Consider the following 21,147-nt stretch of genomic DNA (forward strand, 5'->3'; position numbering starts at 1 on the left):
TGGATAGGAAAAAAATAACTCACTATTTGCCAATGATATGATTCTATACTTAGAAGACCCAAAAAATTCCACCAGAAAACTTCTAGAAGTAGTAAATGAATTCAGCAAAGTAGCAGGATACAAAATCAACACCCATAAAACAAAGGCATTTCTGTATATCAGTGGCAAATCCTCTGAAATGAAAATAAAGAAAACTACCCCATTTACAATAGCCTTAAAAAAGAATAAAATATTTGGGAATGAATTTAATGAAAGAGATGAAAGACCTCTGCAATGAAAACTACAGAATGCTAAAGAAAGAAATTAAAGAATACTTTACAAGATGGAAAGATCTACCTTGTTCTTGGATAGGCAGAATTAATATTGTCAAAATGACCATATTACCAAGAGCACTAGACAGATTTAATGCAATTCCAAACAAAATTCTAATGACATTCCTCATATAAATATAAAAATCAGTCATAAAATTCTTTTGGAAAAATAAGAGACCCAGAATAGCTAAAGCAATCCTTATCAAGAAGAGTGAAGTAGGTGGAATCACTATATCAGACGTTAAACTACACTACAGAGCAATAGTGACAAAAACAGCATGCCATTGGCACCAAAACTGACTTGTAGACCAATGGCAGACAATAGAGAAAACAGAGACTAAGCCACAAAATTATACTTATCTTATATTAGACAAAGGTGCCAAAAACTTGCATTGGAGAAAAGATACTATCTTCAACAAATGGTGCTGGAAAAACTGGAAATTCATATGCAACAAATGAAGTTAAACCTTATCTCTCACCATGCACAAAACTCAACTCGACTCAAAATGCATCAAGGACCTACTAATTAAACTAGAGACACTGAGTCAATCTATTAGAAGAAAAACTCCATCATGTGAGATTATGCCCCAACTTCCTTTATAAGACTCTATGGTGCAAGAATTAATATCAAGAATGAATAAATGGGGTGGATTCAAACTAAAATGCTTCTTTGCAACAAAAGAAACAATCAGTGAAGTGAATAGAGCCTAAAATTTGGGAAAAAAATTTTACCACAAGACTCATATAGTGCAAGAATTAATATCAAAAATGAATAAACAGGGTGGATTCAAACTAAAAAGCTTCTTTGCAGCAAAAGAAACAATCAGTGAAGTGAAACGAACCTATAATTTGGGAAAATTTTTTTACCACATGCACATCAGATAGGGCACTAATCTCTAGGATATATAAAGAACTCAAAAATCTTAACACCAAAGAAACAAATAACCCAATCAATAAATGGGCCAAGGAAGTGAACAGACACTTCTCAGAAGAAGATATACAATCAATCAACAAATACATGAAAAAATGTTCAACATCTCTAGCAATTAGAGAAATGCAAATCAAAACTAAGATTTCATCTCACTTCAGTTAGAATGGCAGCTATTAATAATACAAACAACAATAAGCATTGGTATGTATGTGGGGAAAAAGGCACACTCATACACTGCAAATTGGTGCAGTCAATATGGAAAACAGTATGGAGATTGCTTGGAAAACTGGGAATGGAACCACCATTTGACCCAGCTATTTTATTTCTTGGTCTATACCCAAAGGACTTAAAAACAGCATAATACAGGGATCCACAGCCACATCAATGTTTATAGCAGCATAATTCACAATAGCTAAACTGTGGAACCAACCTAGATGTCCTTCAGTAGATGAATGGATAATGAAAATGTGGTATATATACACAATGGAATATTATCCAGCATTAAAAGAAAATAAAATCTTGGCATTTTCAGGTAAATGGATGGAGTTGGAGAATATAATGCTAAGTAAAGTTAGCCAATCCCCAAAAAACAAATTTTGAATGTTTTCACTGATTTAAAGCTGATGATTCATAACGTGGTGGTGGGGGGATGACATGAGAGAATTAGAAGAACTCTAGATAGGGCAAAGGGAAAGGAGGGGTAGTGAGAGGGCGTGGGGGTAGGAATGACAGTGGAATAAGATGGACATCATTACCCTAAGTACATGTATGAAGACACATATGGTGTGACTCTACTTTGTGTACAACCAAAGATATGAAAAATTGTTCTCTATATGTGTAATATATTATGAATTGTAATGCATTCTGCTGTCATATATAACAAATTAAAATTTAAAAAACGTAATTTTTAAAAAAAAACAACATATAATTATATCCATCAAAGTTATCTTTCAAAGCAAAGAAGAAAAATGCTTTCTCAGATAAACAAACTCTGAGAGAATTTGTCAAAAGTAGATTTTGTCATGCAAGCAATGTTAAAAGAAGGTCTTCAGAGATTAGGAAAATGATGTATGTCAGAAACTCAAATCTATATAAAGATATTAACAGTGTTACAGAATAAATGTAAAATAAAAACTTTTATTTTGTATACTTACTTGATCTAACAGATGACAGTTGGTTCAACATAATAATAGCAAAAATGCACTCAGTGATCACATGTATGAATAAGTAAAATGTATGTCAACAATGTCATAAGAAACAAAAGGAAAAATTGAGAACACTCTGCCATAATATTATTTGAAATTAGACTTGGATTAATTTCAAACTCTAGGGCAACTACTAAAAGAAATTAAAAAGAAGTAAAACTGATTTCATAAGGAAGAAGAGAAAATTAAATCATACAGAATAATCAATTAATATCAAAGAAGTCTTAAAAGAATAAAAAAGTGGAATACAGAAACAATGACAACAAGTAGATAGCAATAAACAAATATGGTAGATATTAATTTAAATATTCCAACAATTGGTTTAAAAATCAGTGATCTAAATAAACCAGCTAAAAGATGGAAACCATCAAAGGAGATTTAAAAAATAAAAACATGACCAAACTGCATACTGTCTATAAGAATTCCATTTTAATAAAACAGACATAAATAGATTAAAAGTAAAGGGATGGGAAAAGATACTCCATTCTAACAAAAATGAAAAGAAAGCTTATATAGCCATTTTTTTATGACAAAGCAGTATTCAGATCAGGAAAAATTATCCAGGATAAAGAGGGGAATAACACAAGAACAAAAGTGTTACTTCTCCAAGAAGATATAACAATGTTTATTCTGTATGCACTGAAAAGCACAGTGTTAACATGAGTCATATAAATACTGAGACAAATCTACTCTTACAGTTGAAGACTTCAACACCTTTCTATGAGTGACATGTCCAAAAGGCAGATAATCAATAAGAATATAGTTGAACTAAGCAGTGCTGTCAATAACTAGATCTAAATAAATTTTATAGATACCTAACACAACATAATGGGAAAACACATTTTTTTTTCAAGCTCACATGAATCACACACCAAGAGAGACAACATTCTGCCCCACTTCACACAAATCATCAAATTTAAAGGAACATAAATCATACAAAGTATTCTAAAGAATACATAGGTCAAATGAGGAGTCTCAAGAAGAATTTATAAAAACCTTTTGAACTAAATGAAAAGACAAATACTCATGAAAATAAGTAAGGTACAGCAAAGGCAGTCCTTAAAATGAAATTCACAGCACTGAATGTGTATATTAGGAAAGAAGGAATATCTAGTCTAATAATCTAAATTTCTTATGTTTCTATTAGTGCATTATAGTTTTACATAATTGTGGGATTCATTTTGACATCTTTATTAACACATACAACATAATTTGCTCCATTTCAATCCCTAGCATTACATCCTTCCCTCCCCTACTTCTTTCCTCTGATCCTCTTCCTCTACCCTATTGGTCTTCCTTCTATTAGTTTTATGGTTGTATATAAGGTGGAATTCATTGTGATATACTCATACATGTAAATAATGTACTTTGGTCAGTTTTATTCTGCAGGTCCTCCCCTTACCCACCCTCCTCCTTCCTCCCTCCACTTCAATCGCCTTCCTTTACTCCACTGTTCTATCTTTCTTTTCATAAGATTCCTGTTATTTTATTTATTTTTAAAATCAGTTTTCTTTTAAAAATGTTATTTTAGCTATAGATGAACACAATACCTTTATTTATGTGGTGCTAAGGACTGAACCCAGTGCCTCACACCTGCTAGGCAAGTGCTCTACCAATGAGCCACATCCCCAGCCCAGTTCCTGTTATTTTAAGTCACTTATTTCTCTCTAGCTTCTGTATATCCCACAATTCATGACAGGAAGTTATAGGAACAGCCTAGGTATCTCTAAATAGAGAACTGGATTAAGAAAATGTGGTATATATACACAATGGAGTTTTATTCAGCCATAAGGAAGAATGAAATTGTCATTTACTGGTAAATGGATGGAACTGGAGAACATCATACTAAGCAAAATAAGCTAGATTCAGAAAGTCAAGGGTCTAATAATCTAAACTTCTACTCTAGGAAACTGAAAATAGAAGAAGAAATTAAATTAAATGTAAACAGAACAGCAACTCGGGAGGCTGAGGTAGGAGGATTGCAAGTCTGAAGCCAGACTCAGCAATGTAGTAAGGCCCTAAGCAACTTTGTGAGATCCTGCTTCAAAATGAAAAATTTTTTTAAAAGGGAGGAATGGGGTCGTGGATGAGTGCTTAAGCACCCCTGGGTTCATTCTCTGATACCAAAAAAAAAAAAAGAATCAAACAGGGAACATTAATAATGAGTCCCTGGATATTGAAAAATAATTAAGGAATCTTATTAGCAGCTCTAGGGCCCCAAATTGGTAACACAGATGAAATGTAAACCAATTCCTCGAAAGACACCTAGATAGCTTCATATATCATTGCATGCACAGCTGCTTACAATGGAAAGGTATATCATCTGAATATATCTACACCTATAAGAGATGTTAAAACAATAATTAATAATCTTCCAAAACAGAAAACAACAGTTCTAAATGGGCTCAATAGTATTCTTATAAATTTTTATGAAGAAATGATACCAATCCCTACAAGTAAACACAAAAAAGATGCTTAACAAAATGTATATTATGGAATTACAAGCTAAAGCCATGACAGAGAGCACTGTAAACTTATTAAAATGGCTAAAATTCCAAAAAGACAAGATCAAATGAGGGAGAATATATGAAACAGCAGGATTTCTTCTTCACTGCTGGTGGGGATATAAAATGATATAGCCTCTCCAGAGCCCAGTTTGACAGTATATTACAAAATTACACATATTTTTATCATACAATCCAGCAACTGTACTCCTTGGTGTTTGCCCAAATGAGCTAAAAACTATATCCACACAAAAACCTGCCACAAATGTTCATATCAGCTTTATTGAAAACAATGAAGAAACCAAGATGCTCTTCAACAAACATATAAACAAAGTGTTTTATATATGTATACAACATATGTTAACTAATTAAAAAGAAATGTTATTAAACCATGAAAAATATGGAGGAACCCTAAATACATATTGTTAAGTGAAAGTTGTCTGCTTGAAAAAGGCTTTGTCCTGTGTGACTACATGATATTCTGGAAAAGGCAAAAATATGGAAACAATAAAAAAGGAGTTTAGTTGGATAGAGAGATATATGGATAAATGGAAAATAATGTATATTTATTGTAATGAAATTATTTTTATGATAATATAATGCTAGATAATGTCATGCTTTTTTAAAACCCTGTAGAATATACAACAGAAGAGTAAAGCTTAATGTGAACTATGGATTTCACTTAACACCAATGCATCATCATTGGTTCATTTATTGTACCAAATATACAACATAAAAGCAAATTATTAATATTAAGAGAAGGTGTGTGGGGGAAGGGATTTGAGAGTTTATGGGAACTCTCTATTCTTTCCATCTAAATTTTCTGTAAGCCTGAAACTTCTCTAAAAATAAAGTCAATGAATTAAAAAAAAAAAAAAAAAAAACCTCTGAGTTACATATTTAGAGTAACTCCCGTTTTCCTGGAAAATCCATAAGTATTTGCATTTAGCCAATTATTTTTATTGATTTTCTTATGTGAAACACTTTTCTTCCAAAAACCAAAACAAGCCATTCTGTCACTTGTAGTTAAATTTATTCAATTCTCATCTATCATTAATAAATATAACAAAGCCAAACACCTCTTGGATCCTGAAACTTCTTTTATTAATTTTTTTTCTGGCCTAAAAAGTAATTGTTACACGCTCTAGGGTTTGTGTGCATAAACACACACACACACACACACACACACACACACACACACACGAGCATTACACATAAAATTCTACTGGAAATAGTCCAAGTGGCATCACAGAAGTATTTATTTCATCAAACATATTTAAAGAAATAATATTTAAAGTATCCAAACAACTCATGAAATAGAAAATAAATAGCATATTAAACATGAAGAAGAAAAAGTGTTAAGTGAAATCCATAAATGTAAAGATAAATGTAAAATTGATGAATTAGAAAATAGTAGAGCCAACCAGTGAAAGCTAGTTCTTGGAAGAATTTATATAAATAAATTTTGTAAATATTATATAATTATATAAATGAATTTTGTAAATATTATCAATTAAAAGAAGAAGCAGAAATAAATGATATTAGATACACAAAATTGTATAAAACTTGGATGCAGAAGGGATTTAACACAAATTTTAAAAAAACACTATAAATATGAATTATCAATACACCAGGAATAAATGGTGGGAGGAAAAGGTTCTACCTCAAAATTTAATAAACTTGAAGGAAATTTTAGAATCAAGGAAATTACCATCCTGCAATTCCTAAAAGATTGATGGATAAAGAGGATGGCTTCCAACATCACAACAAAGGGGAAAACAGTCATTTTGTATCTACTAAAGGAAGTGCACCACTTAAGCTAAGGAGTGCAACTGTCAATAGATAAGTAGTCTTTAATATACACAAGATGTTCCTACAAAAATTCCTATCAGAGGTTGAGGATTTTTGATTCCTAATGTCTGGTAATTGATTTTATTACTATATTTCTATACCATTGTATATATCTGTTAGTTTTTATAATAAAATTATTTTAAAATAAATATCATGACTGTAAGTATGAAAACCAAAGTAAAATGGATAAATTTTTACTAAAATATAAATGACTAAACAAGTCCATAAAGAAATAGAAATCTTCAACTGTACAATAGAAACCCAAACTATAGTCCAAACCTAAGCCACCAACCATCAAACTGTTCAAGGACAGCTATGTTAGGAGGCCCACCCCACTGTATCAAATGTGAAGAAAAACTAATCACCATTTAATGCAAAATCTTCCAAATCTTACCAAAAAAAGTGGAAATTACTTGGCCATTTTAATGGGCTAGCTTTCCTTGTTACAGAGATGAGATGAGCATGCCCAAATAATATTAGACAAGCTCACTCACATAGAGACAATCTCACTCACATAGAGACAAACTATCTTAAGGAAATTCATAGCACATCCAATGAGAAGTGAATTAATGAAAACGAGTCTGGGTCCAAGAAATACAGTGATTGTATCACATTTTAAAATACCATTAATCGGAAATCACTATTACCAAAAAAGATGAAAAGCCATGGGATCATGTAGAGAAGAAAATAAAATTCTTTTAAAAATCTCTCAAAAGCAGTGCATGATAACTTTAAGCAAACTTTCATTAGGAGAAATTTTCCATTTTGTAAAATCTACAATGAACACACTAAAGGTACAATGTTACAAGCATCCCCACTGAGTCCAAAAAAACTCACAGATATATGGCATTAATTGTACTACAGACAACTGGATGAAAACACATAGCCAGTACACAAATATGACAAGAATATCAAAGTAAGAAATATAAAAAATTGAAACAGATGAGAGTAGTAACAATATGATCTCCTAATTTTTTATAAAAGTAACTGAAGCAGAAAAAATTTAGGTGTATAAGGAAATTTTAAAAAAACTGGTATACAAAACATCACTACAGGAAAATCAGGAGATTAATCAAATGAAATCAGTAACCAATTAGAAGACATAATGGAAAATATACCTTTAAAAACAGCAGCAACATGTAAAATATACCTAATACAGAAATAAAACAAAAACATAAGGTTTCTTTATGAATACAGCTATAAAATTATTTATAAGGCTAAGGAAGAGGTTGGGGTTGTGGCTCAGTGGTAGAGCAACTGCCTAGCACGTGTGAGGCACTGGGTTCAATTCTCAGCACCACATATAAATAAATAAATAAATAAATAAATAAATAAATAAAATAAACAACTAAAAAATATTTTTAAAAAAAGACGAAGGTAAAGTAAGTCTCCAATAGAGGTGTGTACTACGTTCATTCTTCAGAGAAGAAAATATTTTAAAGATGTCAATTATCCTTAAATTCTTTACAGATCTATTGCCTTACACATAATTGTGAATATGACAACAAAACTCAAGGTGCTGTTTCCTCTGACTGAAATCACCATTGAAAATTAAAGGAAGAATAAAGAAACAATTCTAAGAATAACAGCAAGGGACACTAAGTCCTTATAGAACTAGAACCTCTATATTAGACATAACCTGAAGTGGAGACAGGTCTACAACCTGCAACAGTTAGATGACATAATTGTCAAGAGAAAAATTTTATAGTTTAGCTATTGTTTTTTCAACATACTTTTGGACAATGCATATTTACTGCTTCATTTAAGGAATATGAGGTAACAACTGCACTGGTCACTGTGGGGATTAGGGGGCAGTTTTAGGACAACACAAACATTTGAGTTAGTAGAAAAAGTATAAATATAGAAATTGTTCTAAAACAACCTGAAACCTCTTTAATGAATGACAACTGACAGTTAATTTATTGCAGTATTGTGCACTATAAGGAATGGATGACTTTGGAATAGCAGGTATCACAGTGAGGAATACATAGTAGGAAGAGAACTTCAACCTGAAATTTTTGAATATAGATACCAAAGTCAGCAACAGAGGCCTCAGATATTGCTGTGACACTAAGAAGCCCTATCATTTTTTTTTTTTTTTGAGAATTTGTGGAACATGCTTGAAGGAATGGGGTGGCTTCACATCAGAAAATGTTTGAAACCCAAGCGGCGCCAGAACTCAGTATGAGAAACTAAAGACAGAGATACTACACACCTCAAAAGAAACAGGACCTCTCAATTTACTTCATAAACCCGACTCCATGCACCAGAACTTAACAGCAGTAAACAAATTAAGGAGGGACTGCGCAGTAATGGCCATTATGTCACATCCGGAGTCTCAAAAACTTGAGTTCTTTGCTTTGAGGGGCTGGACTCAAGCCTTTGGAAGGACAGTAGCTGAACACCTAAGTAATCAAGATAAGACAGAGAACTGAGGGCACGAACCCCACCCCCCCCCACCTCCAGGAAAGAGACCACACAGATCAACCCACACTACCAGTCTTTGGAGATCCCAAGCAGAGATGCTAGACTCAGGCTCCACCTTACTCCCTACTCGGGCCTCTCTGGGAAATGAGCTCCTTATTCCAAGCCCCTTTGCCTCACCTCAGTAGAGGGAGTCGCCCCAGCACTGGTGCAAAGTCAATGAGCTGAGTGTGTGAGCTCTCTCGGAACTCCTCTCCTCCAGAGCTGTGTGAGCTCTCTCGGAACTCCTCTCCTCCAGAACGAAGGCCAACTGTCCCAGCACCGCCCGGCAGTTATAGCTGGAGACCATGTGGGCTGGACCACAGGACCGGAAGTACAAACCCGACTTCCTCTTCACGAGGCTGTGGTGAGGCCTTGGATTGAACGCATAGCCTCAGGCCTACTGAGATAGACTACCAGGTGTTGACAGGTGTCTTGGTAGGTACCTAAGTTCAACCCCCACCCCCCAAAAAAATGTGAGTCCCCGACAAACACGCCCTTCCCTTCCCCTGAAAAGCAGGCCCCACAGGGCCTGCCCGCTCCCGGAAGCCCTCAGACATGGCAGTTAGGCCCAAAGATCTGGCGTCTCCCCCAGGACTTGAGGAACAAAGGCTGTCTGAGGCAGGTGGGCTTAGGTGGGCAGAGTGGGGCATCTCAGGGTTAAGGAGAGAAACTTGGTGAAGATTGAGGGGACTCCATGCCCCCGAGCCCAGAGCGCCCAGGGGTGGGCTTACAGAACTCAGTCCCTGATGTCTGCAGACCTACTAAAGGTGGGGGCGGGGGGTCGCGGTGGCCGGTGGCAGTGGCATGGAGTGTGTGTGTGTGGGGGGGGGTGTTTTCAGTCTCTTTGTCCCCCGGGAGATTCAGCGAGCTGGGAGCTTTGCTCCAAAGGGCTGGCAACCTGTCAGAAGAGGGCGAGAGATTCCCCAGCCATAGGAAGGGTCCAGAGGAGGACTCTGATCACTGTGGAAACCACACTCATCCTAACAGAAGGGACTCAGGTGTCTCCTGGTGTCCTGGGTGCCTCTGAATGAAGTAGTGAGTGAGCCCACCACTGCTCTAGAGCACTGCCCTCGAGGACAGCAGCAGAGGGGGCCTTGGTTAAAGCCAGGGTGCTCTCTCCCTGATGACCTTGCTCACTTGTCGCCATTCTCCCCGATCCAGGTCCCAGCCTTTCCATCCCTTGTGCCAACACTCCTTGCCTGCTGTCCCTGACAACAGTCATGCCTAGGGGTCAGAAGAGTAAGCTGCGTTCCCGAGCCAAGCGCCAGCAGGCCCGCGATGAGACCCAGGGCCTCAGGGGTGCTCAGGCCACTGCAGAGGAGGAAGTGGGGTCTCCCTGCTCCTCTCCTCTTGGTGAGGGTGCACTCCCCAGCTCCCCTGCTGCTGGCATTAGCCAGGTGTCTCAGAGAGCCCCACCCTCTAGCTCTCTTGGTGCAGGTGATTCCTGCAAAAGCTCTGAAGCAGGTGCCCAGGAGAGAATGCCAGGCAGCTCCCAGGCAGCAGCCTCTCCTGAGAGCTCACGCAGAGATCCTCTCACCAGGAAGGCCAGTCTGTTGGTGCAGTACTTGCTGGAGAAGTATAAAACAAAAGAGCCCATTACACAGGCAGATATGCTGAAGGTGGTCAACAAGAAGTACAAGGAGTACTTCCCTGAGATCCTCAGGAGAACCTCCGAGCGTGTGGAGCTGGTCTTTGGCCTAGAGTTGAAGGAAGTGGATCCCAACAGTCACTCCTACGTCCTTATCAGCAAGCTGGGGCTCTCCAGTGAAGGAAGTCTGAGTGGCCATAGGGGCTTGCCCAAGACCGGTCTCCTGATGACCCTCCTGGGTGTGATCTTCATGAAGGGCAACCGTGCCACTGAGGCAGAGATCTGGGAATTCCTGAATGTGTTGGGGATCTATGCTGGGAGGAGGCACTTGATCTTTGGGGAGCCCCGGAAGCTCATCACCAAAGATTTAGTGCAGGAAAAGTACCTGGAGTACCGCCAGGTGCCTGGTAGTGACCCTCCCAGTTTTGAATTCCTGTGGGGTCCCAGAGCCCATGCAGAAACCAGCAAAATGAAGGTCCTGGAGGTTTTGGCCAAGATTAATGATACCAACCCTAATGCCTTCCCTAATCTGTATGAGGAGGCTTTGAGAGATGAGGAGGAGAAAGCAGGAGAGAGAGCTGTGGGTAGAGTGGGTGCACCTACCAGGTCTAGGGCTGTTTCCAAGGTTCTGCCCCACAGACCCTCTCACATCTAGTTGTGTCTGAGGTCGGGTGTTCACTGTATATTTGAAGAGGAGTTAGCTTTTTGTGGGATGGAGAGCAGTGGGCTGGAGGAAGCAAAATGTTGGTGGTCTTCTTTTCCTGTTATGCATAAGTAGAAATCTAATTTGGGTTTTTATTTTACAATGTTGTTCCTTTTAATTGAAGATTTATTGTGCTTCTGTTTATAACCTTGTCAGTGAACTGACTCTCACATTCACTGCTGTGTAATGGGTCTGGAAGGTACAGTTGTAGTTCTAAAAAAAAAAAAATTAACAGACCATGTTTTCTTCATGATCCAGAACTAGTCAGCATGTTACCAGCACCGGGGTTTTCAAAGAAATGTAAAAGAACCCTACATTAAAAATTGTGAATGACATTATGGAGAAAAAAATGTAAAAAGATAAATGTAAAAGATGCTTAATTCTTGATTTGGTTTATTCCTTGTAATAGTTATTTTAGTATAAATTGAAAAGACCTGGATTTATTTTTTTTCAAAAATGTTTTTTTCTATTACACTGGAAAATTGTTGGCATCACAAAATTGTATAATAAAACAAAAATGGTTGATTTATAGTTGCCTATTATCTTTTTGGCTTTTGCTTGCAATATTAAATGACATCTTGGATTTGCTTACTTTATTCTAATTTATGTGAAATTAAATAATAATAAAGTTGTAACTCACTCTTTTGATTGTTTTTAATTAATTTTCCCTAGCATTAGTTGAACATCTGCTCTTTGAAAGTCCCCCTTAGTACTGAATATGGTAAGATAAAGAAGATATAGCTAGGCACAGTGGCACACACCTATAATCCCAGCAGCTCAGGAGACTGAGGCAGGAGGATCATGAGTTCAAAGCTAATCTCAGCAAATTAGCGAGGCCATAAGGAACTCAGTGAAACCCTGTCTGTAAATAAAATACAAAATAGTGCTGGGGATGTGGCTCAGTGATTTAACAACCCTGGGTTCAATTCCCAGAACCAAAAAAAAAAAAAAAAAAAAATGAAGATGCAACCACTTCCCAGAAGTTTCTAGAGTATAGCAACAGCTGTTTTATAAGCAATATGGTTAGTCACTAAGCCATAAAGAACAAGTAGAAATAAGTGATCAGGAAGATGAGATTTAAGATGAAAACCAACTATAAATTTTTTCATCAATACAATTTTGAACATTAGGGAATTGCAAGTGTCTTCATGCAAGTGAGGCTTCATTGTAGGCTGGGAGAAGACATGCTATTAGTGAGCAAGGGTCAGACCATTAGATGTGGCATCTCAAGAGTTTAGAAACTAAGTCTAGAATGGGAAACAAATCTTAATAGTTACTTTGGAATTGTAAGTTACCAGAAGAAATCCAGCTGGTACAGGAACGGAAGGAATCTGTGCTTTCCCTAGTGCAGATATATATAAAGCACTCACATATGATACTCAGGGAGTTTCTAAGAAATATGGGTGATACCCCCTTGAAAAGCCAGGAAGACACTGAACTATGCTCTTATCATGGGCTGATAGAACCAGATTCTGCTCCAGTTAAGAGAATTTTTGTTATGTTACTTAGACTGTAATTTGTCAAACTCTGAGGGCTCAATTTTTGTAATGAAAGGGATGAAAAAAGGTTATTTGGATGGAAAGCACCTCTGAAGAAGGTTGTTGGTCCTTAACACAAATTAGGAACTTTACATTGCCTACAGCAGAATACGACAACCAAATTAAATAACAGATGATCTAATGGGAAAACACTGGTTTTAGTTGCCCAACAGCCTTTCAGCTGATGTGCATGTCTATGTCATTTGAACTTGCATATTCTCAAACATATTCTAATATATATATATATATATATATATATATATATATATATATATATACACACACACACACACACACACACACACACACACACACACTCACACACACATATTTCATATTCCTGAACCCTACATGTTAGAGTTTATCAGGTTAACTTTGCAGAGAAAGAACTTGGAATTTTCTCAGGTTCAAATGATTGGTAGTGACAGAGCTGGACTCAGACTCTGTATTCCTCTAGGGTCCACACTGATGTACTCCTCCAAGCCTGAGGCAGACCTTGTACTGGTTATTCATTTTCTGCTCATCACTTCAAAATCTATTTCAGGTGATAAAAAAACAAGACTTCAAACTCAAAATACTGCTTTGGAACACATAGCCCAAGCAATAAGCACTGAAAATACCAATATAAATGCAAGGTATGAATAAAGAAAGAGCTTGGTTAACAGTAGAATTATACACAAAGTCAATGTCAATAAACCTCAAAATATTTTGGTTGACAATATAATTATACACAAGGTCAATGTCAATAGACCACAACATTTTCTGGCTCAGTCCTTCCCTGAGAATGTGTGTATATTTGAAAGAAGTTACATAAGAAACTAAGTCTAGCTGATGATAAGGTATAGATCAGCATGTTTTGTGTCTGACAGCAAAACACCTGCCCTTGGCTCTCTGCTTTGTGCTTCCGCATCTCACATCATTCCTGGGAAACAACCTATTCTCTGCAAGGTTTACAGAGGGGAAATAATCAGGAGTTTATACTGATGTAGCATTTTTCTGGTAGCCTCCCATAAAGTGAGTAGAATTGATATGAAAACTCTAAGGAATGAAAACTGATGATACAAATACCCCATAAAAAATGAGTCACAGAAAAACTAGTCTACCTATTCTCAGTATCCTATCAATGTTTAGGGTTCTCAGGGACATGAGAGCCTTGTTTGACTTGGATGAGCTGAATCAAAAGAGTCTGTGCCTGGCTTCTTTCATTTATGTATCACATGATCTCACTCATAGGTTTAATTTAAAAGAGCTGATCTCACAAAGCTGAAAGTAGAATGGTATTTACCAGAAGCTGGAAAGAGGGGTTTGGGGTGGGAGAAGGTTGATCTATGTGTACTAAGTTACAGTTAAGAGAGGAGCAAGATGTTCTGATGTGCTATTGCCCAGGAAGGTAACTATAGATAACAATTATGCACTATACATTTCAAAAAGAAGAAAGGATTTTTAATGTTTTCACCATAAATAAATAGTGAGGGGGCTACGACTGTGACTCAGTGGTAGAGCACTTGCCAGCATGTGTAAGGTACTGGGTTCAATACTCAGCACCACATATAAATAAGTAAATAAAATAAAGGTAGTATCCATCTACAACTAAAAAAATCTTTTTTAAAGTTTAAAAAAAGAAATGGTGAGGAGACATGTATGTTTAACTTAACCTAAACATTATACAAAGTATGCATGTATCAAAATATCATATTGAAGATTATTAATGTGTGTGTGTATATATATATATATATATATATATATATATATATATAATTTTCTGTATCAGTTAAAATCAATTAATAAAAAAGAAAGGGGAAACTGAGGTCCTTCAAAATGTCGAGGTTACAACCCTGCCCCAAACAAAGCCACAAGAATCCTAAATTTTTATATCATCCCTAGAAGGACACAAACAGGGTCCTATGTAGCATTCCTCAACTTCTCTCACTGGGGCCTTAGGGAATAAGAATCTTGGTCTGAGGGTTTGCAACCTAGGACAGTGGAGAGGAGTGTCCTGTGCCCTTCTAGGAATCAAGTGCAGAAACATGATAATGATGGTACCAAAGATTCCAGAAGTCAGAGATGGCACAGAGCCTGCCCCTGACATTACTCTCAGAAGCTTTAGGTAGGGCTATCAGGTTGGCTTCTAAGAGAAGGGATTCAGGTCCTTGGTCAGAGGGAGGGCCCTTATATAAGCAAAAGAAGGAGTCCCAGTCCCTGCCAAGAGTTAAGATGAGGGTTCTCAGTGAGGACACAGGCAATCCTTCATCCTCAGGACCAAAAGGACTGCATAGTGCCCCACTCTTGCTGGCATCCCTGGGATACCTGAGCATTGTTGACATAATGTGATATACTTACTTCTATGGTGTCACAAGAGGGTCAGGGATCACAAGTAAGGTCAGCATTGGGAGGATTTCCAAGTTGTCCAAAGGCCACGGAGAATGCCCTGAGAATTAAGGGAACCATTCATCCTATAATAGCTGAAGCATCAGAAAATCCATTCCTTACTCTTAGCTTCGAGAGACCAAGGACAGGTAAAGTAAGCTGAGAAGACCCACATATCCATCTGTTTTGGGGAGTTTTGTCCTTACAATGAGGGGACATACCTCAGGATAAAAAAGGAGATGTTCTACATCATGCCAAGCATCAAAACAAGAGGATAACACATTATTAAATAAAAAGGGCAGTGAAGAATCTGGCCCTGCCCTGCTTTCAGTCCTTTAAGACCCAGGACAGGGTTGTCAAGATGAAGTTCCCATAACTTATTTAAGTCAGGCCTTCAAGAGGTGAGACCCTTAGTCTGAAGGTGTAGCCACCATTCAAACAAAGGTGGGGGGGTCCCAAGTCATGTGTGCTAATTTGAGGAGACTGGGTGAAGACTAAGGACTACAAAGAGGTGAGAACATAAAATTCCCCATTGATCTGTCAATACTGAGGTCACCTGAACAGGAATAATAAGTTGAATGGTCCTTTAACTTCCCTTCTTGTGGATGCCAGGTAGATTTGCAATGTTAATTTCAGAGCAGCAGAGGGAATGGCTCCCATTGCCCACTACCAGTTGACATGATGGTTGTGAATGTGGAATAAGAGGACTCCTCAACTTACAGGCTAAGGCTCACTCTATCTTCCTCTTCCTCTACAGGTTTCCAATAGTAGAGAGTGGTCAGGAGAGGTGGAGCTCAGTGAGTTCCTAGAGCAGTTTCCTCACAGAAAACTTTAAAGGTAAAGAACATGTGGTAATATACACAATGGAATATTACTCAGCCATAGAGAAAAATGGAATCATAGCATTTGGTGGTAAATGGATGGAACTGGAGAATATCATGTTAAGTAAATAAGACAATCCCCAAAAATCAAAGGCCAAATGTTCTCTCTGATTTGTGGATGTTAAACCAAAATAAGGGAGGTGGGGGAGGGAAATAACAGAAATCCATTGGATTATGTTCTCACCCAGTATAGAACAGAGGACGAAGGGAATAGGAAAGACAGAATTACTTGGTCATAAGTTTCCTAGCCTTGTATTTGAATACTTGACCAGGATAACTCCATATCATGTACAACCACAAGAGTGGGATCCTAAATAGAATAATTTATACTCCATGAATGTATAATCTGCCAAAATACTACTGTCAAGTATAACTAAAAAGAACAAATAGAAACCTATAAATTAAAAAAAAAAAAAAAAGCAAAACTGCAAATTCAGTCTTCCTTCTAGCCATAATGGAATTTCCATCCTGAAGGTGCACATCTCCCTCCCCAGGGTTTCCTCATAAGCTGTTCTCTTACACACACTCCTGTCTACTCTCTGACCACAGCCAACATACCTTGGGGTCAGAAGAGTATGTTCCCCATCCACGAGAAATGCTGACAGGCCTGAGATGACTCCCATGGTCACAGAGGAGCATATGCCAACACAGCAGTGGAGAAAGAGCCTTTCCCTTTTCTTCTCCTGTTCTTGAGGATATTCCCCAGAGCTCATCTGCTTCTGAGTCAAGTAGCATTCCCCAGAGGCTTTGTAGCATTTTAGATTCTACCACTATTTCTGCAGATGTTTTTAGGCACAAGATATGATGAGGGTGATAACAGCCAAGATGAGGAATACTCAAGTTCCTCAGAGATCTCAACTTCCAGTGAGACTCATCATGCCTGATTCTCTAGCTATGAAGGTGAATTTGTTAATTGTAAAATGAAAGTATATAAAGTATAAAATAAAACAGCCCATTACCAATGAAGACATGCTGAACATTGTTGACCAGAAGTACCAAGACCAGTTTGCTGATATCCTCAGGAGAGTCTCTGATCATATTGAGGTTGTTTTTGTAGTTGATGTAGAAGTTGAGTCAAACAGTAACTTATATGACCTTGTCAGCAAATTGAAACTCCCCAACAATAGGAGAATTCATGCTGGCATGGGGTAACCCACAACTGGTCTCCTAATGACTTTCCTGGAAAATCCTGAAGATGTTATGAGTATACATTGGGGAGGAAGGACTTCATCTATGGAAAGCCTAGGAAACTCATCACCAAAGATTTGTCAAGGCTAAATTCCTGGTGTACCAGCAGGTGATCAACAATAATTCTCCACATTATGAATTCCTGTGAGGTCCAAGAGCCTACAATGAAGCCAGCAAGATGAAAGTTCTAGAATTTTTGGCCAAGGTCAACAGTATTGTTCCTCCCACTTTCTCAACATTATATGAAAAAGCTTTTAAAGATGAAGAAGAGAGATCACAAGAGAGAATTTCAGTCAGTCTTGACACTACTGCCAAAGCCAGGTATGTTCTATGGTGCTATGGTTAAATATGAGGTGTTCCCCCTGCAAAAAAAGTTCATGTGTGAGACAATGCAATAAGTTCTAGAGGGGGAATGATTGGGTTATGATAATCTTAACCCATTCAGTGAATTAATCCCCTGAATAGGGATTAGGTGAGTGATAATTGAAGTCTGATAGGGTATAGCTGGAAGAGGTGGGTCATTGGGATATGTCTTTAGGGTATATATTTTGTATCCTGTGAGTAGAGTCAGTGTTTTTTTTTTTCTTTCTTTCTTTCTTTCTTTCTTTCTTTCTTTCTTTCTTTCTTTCTTTCTTTCTTTCTCTCTCTCTCTCTCTCTTTCTCTCTCTCTCCTCTCCCTCTCTCTCTCTCTCTCTCTCTCTCTCTCTCTCTCTCTCTCTCTCTCTCTCTCTCTCTCTCTCTCTTCCCCCCCCCTCCCTCTTCCTGGTTCCATGTCCTGAGCTGTTTCCCTCCACCACACTCATTGTCCATGATGTTCTATTTCACCTCAAGCCCCAAGGAAGCTGGGCTTCTATGGACTGAGACCTCTGAAACCTCTTCTAATTTTCCTTGTCAGGTTTCTTGGTCACAGCAGTGAAAAAGCTGAGTAAAACACATGACTATATCCAACAGCCTCTCTTATACCTATTTTAGTCTGAGACCTTTTTTTCCTTATAAGAAAACATGACACCGCAATAAGAATTTTCTTGGAAATATGAAAAAAATAATAAAGCAGTTGAGAAAAATAGAATAGTAAAAAAACCATGATCAATCTTGGATTCCCTCATTTCTTTTAGTCTTTATTATGTAATTGAATGGTTTATACCTTGATATGGTTAGCTTATTAAAAATAGGGTATAAGTCAGACTTCTTGCTCACTGTTCTTATTCCCAAAACATCAGTTGATTATCTCTTCCTTGGGAGGTTCTGTGATCATACAAGAATTGCTCAGATATAGATTCTACCCATAATTTTAGAAACTGGGAGCTACACTCATATGAGGAAAATGTTGAGATACCCTATATGACTCATAGGAAAGTAGAAAGAATGAATGAAAAGGAGAAGAAATTGCCTGTGGCAAGGCAATTTGAATGTCAGGAAACTTCAAGTCAATGTGATGCAACTTTAAAATTAAGCTTCATGGTGATCTCTACATGGCTGTGGGGTTGGTGAGCAGAGGCCATACCCTTAGAAACTCTGTCACAAAGTTTAAAAAGAAGATCCTTGAATGGAAAACTGTAGTGGAAGGCCTATAATATAAGATCCAATATTATGTATTGCCTTGAAATTTCATGAAACCAACAGGGCCTCAAATGACCTAACTGCAAGTTCCCCAATATGTACTATAGATAAGATCTCCTTGCCAAACAAGTATCTTTATTAAGAAGATTAGATACAGAAGCTTTTGGACTTATTCAAACAAAAAAATCATCTATGAATTCTTCTTCTTAATCTACAAATCCTATCTTCTACTTATTTATTCTGTTTCTGAGTGCAACTCCCATGTGGTCTTGTGCAGCATATAGTGTCTTCCTCCCTCAGGAAGGAGTCATCTGTGCAGTGTTCAGGGTTGTGTGTTTGCATACAACATTAACACACTGGAGGAATTCCTCCATCACAAGTGAAATAATTATTAGGCCATTAAAGCACACTTTCAAGAGTAACTTTGGGATCAAAGATAATATAGATTCCAAAGAAGTATCTACTTAAAGGCAGTGTTTTAGAGTTTTAGGGCTACCATTAAAAATGACCATAAGCTAATAGCTTAAAAAGTAGAATTTTTCTTTCATAGTCCAAAAGGCTACAAGTTCAAGATCAAGGTCCCAGAGGATTGGCTTCCTCTGAGGCCTCTCTCCTTGGTTTGTAGAAGTTCATCTTCCTTCTGCCTCTGCACAGGGTGGAACTTTGGTGTATGTCCATGTCTGGTGTCTTCTTGTGTGTTATAATAATTTCTTATAAGGGCATCATAGCTGTATTAGGGGGTACCCTAACTGCTTCATTTTAACTCAATTACCCTTACAAAGATCTTATCTTCAAATATAGTCACACTGTGAGGGACTAGAGTTTAGGAGTTCAACATATGAATTTTGGAGGAGAGGGTATACAATTCAATCCATATGGACAAGAATAGAAGGAATCTTTGCCCTTATCTATATGTAGTAGAATATAATGCATAAACTAGGTGTTCTATGCATATTGAGTCCTGGAGCTTCTGAAAAATAAAGGTGATACTTCTTTGAGGTGAGATGTACAGAAGTCATTGTATTGTCAATTTGCCATCAACTAAAAGAAATAGATGCCACTTCTTTGAAAAAGCATTGTACTTAGGTTACATTGAGGATTACTTCGCAAATTCTGAGAGTGAGCTAGATTTTTGTGAGGAAGAAATGAATAAAAAATAGAGGAAGTTTGGATGGAAGTGTAGTTGGGAAGCACTGAATGAGTTGGTCCTTGACAAAATTCTAGGAACTTTGAAATACATGCAGATGGGAAGAACCCCCCCACACACACATTCAAATTAAATAGCAGATGCCCTCACAGGGAAAATCTAATTTTACTTCCTAAAATAGATTTTTAGCTGATTTGGTTCTTTGATAGCATTTCATTTTATCTGACATATCCTGGATTTTAAAAAATTCCTAAAGGAGAGTGGTATTATCTGGATAAAAATCATTATAACTGCCAATCACTGAACACTGGATATTTGTCAGTCATTATGACAAGGGCTTTCTGCCCAATACATATATTCCCATGATCCTATAAAACTGGTTTTACTTAGGTTTATATAACAAAATACCAGAAAATGGTTGGTTTAAATAACAAACATTCATTTCCTGATATCCTGGAGACTAGAAAGCCCAAGATCAAGGTTCAAGAATATCTGGTTCTCTTGCAGACATCTGCCTCCTTGGTGTATCCCTGTATGATGGAAAGAAAGGGAGTACAAGCTTTCTGGGTTTTCTTATAAGGCTATTAATCCCATCATGGAGACCCAGCCCTCATTATTTCATTTAAAACTAATTATTTCTCAAAGGACTCACTTCCTGTCACATTGAGTTTAGAGTTTCAACATACAAATTTTGGAAGGACAAAAAAATGTCAATCCATAATAAGGCTTAGGAAACTGAACTGGCTGATAAAGAACTAGCAATATTCTCATAATCTCAAGGTAGTAAGTGATAGAATTAGGATAGATCACTGATCTGAATTCATCTAGAGCCCATGCTATTCCACTACTCTCATGCTAAGTCTGACCATGTGTACATTTATTAATTTTTCTCCTCACTACTACAAAA

At 37.3% G+C, this 21,147-nt stretch overlaps 1 protein-coding gene and 1 pseudogene across 1 annotated transcript; both read left to right on the forward strand.

Annotated features, from left to right (window-relative positions):
* Nucleotides 1-10,488: 10,488 nt before the first annotated feature.
* On the forward strand, nucleotides 10,489-11,511 carry LOC143639346 (melanoma-associated antigen B4-like). Its single transcript, XM_077107510.1, has one exon. The coding sequence runs from the start codon at nucleotides 10,489-10,491 to the stop codon at nucleotides 11,509-11,511; it is 1,023 nt and encodes a 340-aa protein (XP_076963625.1).
* Nucleotides 11,512-17,127: 5,616 nt separating this feature from the next.
* LOC143639347 (melanoma-associated antigen B5-like) lies at nucleotides 17,128-18,462 on the forward strand (annotated as a pseudogene).
* Nucleotides 18,463-21,147: the final 2,685 nt, after the last annotated feature.

This window comes from Callospermophilus lateralis, chromosome X (assembly GCF_048772815.1).
Source record: "Callospermophilus lateralis isolate mCalLat2 chromosome X, mCalLat2.hap1, whole genome shotgun sequence".
Classification (NCBI taxonomy): Eukaryota; Metazoa; Chordata; class Mammalia; order Rodentia; family Sciuridae; genus Callospermophilus; species Callospermophilus lateralis.